The 6868-nt window shown below is 43.3% G+C and overlaps 1 protein-coding gene across 1 annotated transcript; it reads right to left on the bottom strand.

The window, feature by feature from the left end:
* Positions 1-278: 278 nt before the first annotated feature.
* Positions 279-3271, bottom strand: LOC308302708 (rano class II histocompatibility antigen, B alpha chain-like; the record flags this gene model as incomplete). The annotated part of the gene is made up of 3 exons (XM_080746996.1): positions 279-532; positions 1558-1842; positions 3073-3271. 3 exons carry the CDS (start codon positions 3269-3271, stop codon positions 402-404), a joined length of 615 nt encoding a protein of 204 aa, XP_080603122.1. The 3' UTR covers positions 279-401.
* Positions 3272-6868: the final 3597 nt, after the last annotated feature.

Here is a 6868-nt window from a genome sequence, read left to right as displayed (position 1 = left end):
GGCAACCGGGGGCAAAGGGATCAAGCAGAGGCGTCTGGTTTAAGAGGGGTGAGGGTTAGCCGTAGTCTAAAAAATGACATTTAGTAACAGCGAAGCAATCCCGATTAAATGACTAAATGAACCAGAGAAGCATAATATTGACATTTTGGCTGATGTCTGATAATATCCAAAATAAAACATTATTATACATTATATTCACATTGAGCTCTTTGCTGTTTTATTTTTAAAGCCATTAACAGTCACATAATTATTGCGCCAATACCGGTGAAATATCGGACAATATCTGTGATTTCTTTTTTGAATTATCGATATGCTAGCGATAATATCGTGTTCACTAAAATGAACACATTATTAGCAACTTGAGTATCTGTGACTTGTTGAATTTATATTTCATCGATGTTTCAGTTGCATTGGTTTCCTTTGATGAGGAAGAAGGTTCCCATGGCAACCCCCAGCATTCCCAGGGTCAGCCCCACCCCACAGAACACATCTGGACCCATGCTGGGTGGAGCTGGAAGGTCATGGTCCACATCTGGAGAGAAACACACACACACACACACACACACACACACACACACACACACACACACACACACACACACACACACACACACACACACACACACACACACACACACACAATTAATCAGCACACTAAAATATGTATCTGAAAACATTGTCAGCCACATACTGTAGTAGCAAACATGCTTAACAAACACTAGCCCAGATGGACACAGCTGCAGTTAACACAATGCTCACCATCGCGTCACCAAAACAATACACTAGCCACTGCAGCGATTTACAGATTCGGGCTCGGCTGATTACTTACAGCCAGCAAGTGCACTGCAGGCTTGGAGGAGGAGAAGAGGAGAGACTATCACATCCAGTCTGATTCATCACAGGCTATGTTAATTCGTGGCAAGCCTGATTCGCGCTGTTAACACTCTGCCGTTATTTTAATCTTTGATATGTTAATAGTCCTGCGTCTGAAACGGCCGATGTGAATGGTGTTTGATCGATATGCGACGCAAGCATTCATTCTCGCATGTACGCACGATATGTGTGGTACAGCTCAAACAAGCATGCACAGGCAGGTCTGTGTACTTTTAAATGTTTGTTTTTGTATTTAATTTTAAGAACAACAGTACAGTATGTACACATTACACTATCACTCTGAACTCTTCTGTGCGGACTCGCACACAGCCACACAACCTGTCCCACCAATCCCCTCCCCTTTGAAATCGCATACAATGGAGACAATGTCAGACTCAAGCAAGTCTGAAATCAGGCTATTCCAGCGTCCCATCGCCTGAAGGGATGGGAACTTCTCATTGGTTGAGACGACGTTTCAGACTGAAATGTCAAAATAAAATGACAAAAAAGCCTTTGCACCTGGTCTTTAACACATCCCTGGGAACTAGCTGAAAGGATAAGAGCTGTATAGAGGACAGTCTTTATTTATGGACATGATTTATTTATAGACAGTGTTTTATTATATATCATAACAGTGTTTATTTATAGACAGTGTTTTATTATATATCAGAACAGTGTTCTAACCCCACATCCTGGTCTCAGGTGCAGGCAGTGACTGGTGGTTGACTGTACAGCTGTAGATGTCTTCCTGCTCTGGTGTGAACTTCACACTGGAGAACTGGTAGAAGGTGGTTCCATCATCTTTGAGGTATGGGACGGTGGTGGTGATGTCAGAGGTCAGGTTGAGGTTGTTCCTGGTCCATGTGATGGTCACTGGTGCAGGATAGAAACCAGTCACATGACAGATGAGAACGTTGGACACTCCCACTTCAACAGGGCGTTTGGTGTAGATCATGGAGTCAGGAGCTTCTGTAGACACATTAAATATAAAGACACAGAGACACATCATCCAGCTGACTGATCGGGGCCCCTCTCTTTCATGAATCTGTTATTAGTTGTCATTACAAACACATCCATGCCTTGGTTGTCCCACACAAGCCATCACAGTCTCGTAAATCATGTTTTGGGGTGAGCATTCGACAACTGCCAATGTAATGGGAAATATGGAATTCTTCACTGATGTCATACAGAATTTGTCTGTTTAAGTTTATATTGCTATTATTACATCTGGTCTAGTTGGGTGGTTTACACTGTGTTCTGAAGGCCTGTGTAATTTACTACTCAAAGGGACTGGTTGTCCAGGATTAGGACCTGCCGCAGTTGTGGTAAGAACTTAACCGAGATGTCAAAACCCTCATGCTTATGAGATATCTGGGTTGTAAGGCCAGATATCCCGTAGGGAAGGCTATATATGGGCTCTCTCCATGAGAACTGGCTAATGAGCTGATGATTTGTGTCTGAGTCAAGCTCCTGCTCGCATCTAATCTGTTGGTAGATAATGCCGGTCTTATATAAGGCTCATTTGTGTACGGTGTGATGTCATACTGATGTCAGCAGTGTGATGTCATACTGATGTCAGCAGCCATGTCTCTATACGTATATGGAGTTATAAGTTGTCCTGGTCCAAATATGGGGCTTGTGCGGTCAGACTTAGTGAGATTCGTCGGTTATCTCCATATATGGAGATCCAACATTCAACAGGGAAACTATGGCTACCTAACGACTAGCCACGTGATGCGAAGGTGAGTGAGGGTCTTTGTAACAGCCTGTATGTTGATTTACTCAGTTAATAATCAATTCAATGGTGCCTGTCCTAACCAGGGTGTCTGTGAGACTCAATCATCTAGCATAGTGTCTGTAAAGTACAGTAGTGAACCTTTTGTCTTCTCATGTGGTTTGGTGTGAATAGGAACTCTTTGATCATTAATCAAGACTCTGGTACTCTGGCATGTGATCGCCTTCACTCCTTCTTTTGACATGTGACATCATTCACTCCACCTCTTTTCTGTCCAGTGTATAACAATGTATTGTATTATATTGTTCCAGAGACCATCATCTCGACGCTGGAGGGCAGGTTGTTTCTCATAGGGATCCCTACCAGTAAGACGCCTATGGGCGAAAAGCGACGTTGCCGCGCCTTAGGGGGAAAAGCGCCCTCGCCGCGCCAACAGTTGCTGTGTTAGCATAGTATTTCTGTACCTTGTTCCACTGGTGGGTTCTTCAGACCGGTGCGAAAGAAGTCCAGGTAGTTTTTGCAGACCTCCTGATCACCCACAGCTCGTTGATAAGTGTCAGGGTCTTGGTAGTGCATTGGATCTACAAACGTAGGCTGAGGCTCCACCCCCTTCCCCTGTTTGTAGTCAGCGTACCACAGCACTTCACCATCCAGTCCAAACATGGTTTCTTTATTTATGTTTTTATCTGAGTCTGAACAGCCCATGACTTTAATGTCCTTGTGTATGGCTGGAAGGAAAACAAAGATCACAATAAATTAAACTTCTTCAAAGTGACAACAACACATAATCTGGCCATCAGATATTAAACCCCCAAACAAACAACACAAATACAAATATAAATTTGTATATAATATTCTGAAAAAAATACGCATTGTATTTAAACAATTGCTTATGTATTCTGAATAAATAAATGTGAAATAGGCTACTATTCTGAAACAATTACAAAATATTATATATGTATTGTTTTAATAATAATGTGAAACAGATTCAAATGTTTCTTATTTTTTTGTTCTTTTTTAATAATACATGAGTATTTATTTATCATTTAGAGTAAGTTATTTAACTGATAGTTATGCTATGTTTAAAATCATTGTTTTATTTTATGGTTTTACTGCCCTGGCATGTGGCCTTGTGCCCACAAAGATAATGTACACCAGCAAAGGCCAAGTGACCTCAAATGACTTTAATGCAACGCCCGGGGCAGTGCCTGATGGCCCCTTGGACCCTATCTGTGTCTGATAGATATATCATAACAATACAATTATAAACCTATAATATAGTTGTATAATAACATAACTGTGATGTACAGTACTCACCACCTGGGATGGCTTTGACATGAAGCACACAGGAGAGGATGAGGAGGGTGGCTGTAATCTTCATCATCACAGATACAAACCCAGCTGAACTGAACTGATCAATAAACAGTGTTTACTGAACTGAACTGATCAATAAACAGTGTTTACTTCAACAGAACTTCTGGTGACTGAGGAAAGGAGGACGGAAGAGTTGTTCTGATTCAGAAAAATCAGCCAATCAGATTACAGATACAGTGTTGTGTCATCTGTCTCCAAGTAGACTACATTCTTAATTTTTGCAGGTAAACATAGTTAATAGAGTCAGAGGGTGTGTAAGCAGGGGTCTGCAATGATTTCCAGGCCAAGGACCCCCTTATAGCTGAGAGAGAGATGTAGCAGGGACCCCCTTATAGCTGAGAGAGAGATGAAGCAAGGACCCCTTATAGCTGAGAGAGAGATGAAGCAAGGACCCCCTTATAGCTGAGAGAGAGATGAAGCAAGGACCCCCTTATAGCTGAGAGAGAGAGATGTAGCAGGGACCCCCTTATAGCTGAGAGAGAGATGAAGCAAGGACCCCCTTATAGCTGAGAGAGAGATGAAGCAAGGACCCCCTTATAGCTGAGAGAGAGATGAAGCAAGGACCCCCTTATAGCTGAGAGAGAGATGAAGCAGGGACCCCCTTATAGCTGAGAGAGAGATGAAGCAGGGACCCCCTTATAGCTGAGAGAGAGAGGTGGAGCAGGGACCCCCTTATAGCTGATAGAGAGATGAAGCAGGGACCCCCTTATAGCTGATAGAGAGAGATGAAGCAAGGACCCCCTTATAGCTGAGAGAGAGATGAAGCAAGGACCCCCTTATAGCTGATAGAGAGATGAAGCAGGGACCCCCTTATAGCTGAGAGAGAGATGAAGCAGGGACCCCCTTATAGCTGAGAGAGATGAAGCAGGGACCCCCTTATAGCTGAGAGAGATGGAGCAGGGACCCCCTTATAGCTGAGAGAGAGATGAAGCAGGGACCCCCTTATAGCTGAGAGAGAGATGAAGCAAGGACCCCCTTATAGCTGAGAGAGAGATGAAGCAAGGACCCCCTTATAGCTGATAGAGAGATGAAGCAGGGACCCCCTTATAGCTGAGAGAGAGATGAAGCAGGGACCCCCTTATAGCTGAGAGAGATGAAGCAGGGACCCCCTTATAGCTGAGAGAGATGGAGCAGGGACCCCCTTATAGCTGAGAGAGATGGAGCAGGGACCCCCTTATAGCTGATAGAGACATGAAGCAGGGACCCCCTTATAGCTGATAGAGAGATGAAGCAGGGACCCCCTTATAGCTGATAGAGAGATGAAGCAGGGACCCCCTTATAGCTGAGAGAGATAATAATAATAATATAATAAACTTTATTTATAAAGCACTTTTCTAAAACAGTGTTTACAAAGTGCTTTACAGTGTCATGGAACAAAAAATAAAAACATTTGTAGAGATAACACAATCAATTAAGATGCTTATATAAAATAGAATGTAAAATAAGGTATAAAATATAAAATGAAAAATATAAAAATAGAATTAAAAATGAAGGCAAATCCAGACGTAGACATATAGATATAACAATGTAACACAGTTACAAAAAGTGCAAGGTGCAAGTGCTAAAGTCTAGGAAAGGCCTTGGTGTATAAGTGCGTTTTCAGGAGTGTCTTAAAAGAAGTCACTGACTGGGCAAGCCTTAAGTCCACAGGCAGGTTGTTCCAAAGTTTTGGGGCCCGGGCCGCGAAAGCCCGATCACCCATAGTGACGAGGTTCGTTGGGGGAACTACCAATAATGCTCTGCCTGCGGATCTCAGGGTGCGTGTCGGCCTATAAGGCTCCAGCATGTCGGAGATGTAGCTGGGAGCCAGGCCATGCAGGGCTTTAAAAGTAAGCAATAAAATTTTAAAATCAACTCTAAAATCCACCGGTAGCCAGTGAAGGGCGGCAAGTATCGGTGTGATGTGCTCATGTCTCCTAGTATTGGTCAGGAGTCTAGCTGCCGAGTTTTGCACAAGCTGTAGACGGGAGATTACTTTTTTAGGGAGTCCGGAGTATAACGAATTACAGTAGTCGAGACGTGACGAAATAAAAGCATGGATAACTTTTTCTAGATCCGCAAAAGATAAAAATGACTTAATTTTAGAAATGTTTCTTAATTGAAAGAAACACGACTGTACAACTTTTGTTACCTGCACTTTAAAAGATAGATCAAAGTCAAACATTACACCTAGGTTGCGGGCAGATGTTTTGATATTGTTCGACAGATCGCCTAGATGTGACTGGAAAGGGATGGTGTAATGAGGTGGGCCAAATAAAATGATCTCTGTTTTTGTCTGGTTGAGCTGAAGAGAGTTCTGGGACATCCAACACTTAATCTCTGAGAGACAAGTGAGGATGTGGGTCATATTGTTGGTGTTACCGGGCTTGAGGGGGATGTATAACTGTGTATCGTCTGCATAACAATGAAAATGGATATTGTATTTACGTATTATGTGACCAAGTGGGAGCATGTAGATGGAAAACAACAGTGGACCTAGAATTGAGCCCTGGGGGACACCCGAGGAGAGGGGGGCCTGGGAGGATGAGGCCTTCCCAATGACCACTGAGAAGCTTCTCTCACTAAGGTAGGAGCGGAACCAGTCTAGTGCCTGGTCCCTGATTCCAACCCATTCCTCTAGGCGTTTAATTAAAATTGAGTGGCTCACTGTGTCAAATGCTGAGCTGAGATCAAGAAGAAGCAACACGGAGCACTCACCAATATCAGCAGCCGACAGAAGATCATTGGTGACCTTTACTAGTGTGGTTTCGGTGCTGTGACAAGCTCGGAACCCTGATTGAAAGTCCTCAAAGACACTGTTGAAACTCATAAAAGAGATGAGTTGGGTAGAGATGGAGCAGGGACCCCCTTATAGCTGAGAGAGATGGAGCAGGGACCCCCTTAAAG

The sequence above is a fragment of the Nannobrachium achirus genome (genome assembly GCF_963921795.1).
Source record: "Nannobrachium achirus genome assembly, chromosome: 18".
NCBI lineage: Eukaryota > Metazoa > Chordata > Actinopteri > Myctophiformes > Myctophidae > Nannobrachium > Nannobrachium achirus.
This window is presented reverse-complemented; position numbering and strand designations above follow the sequence as displayed.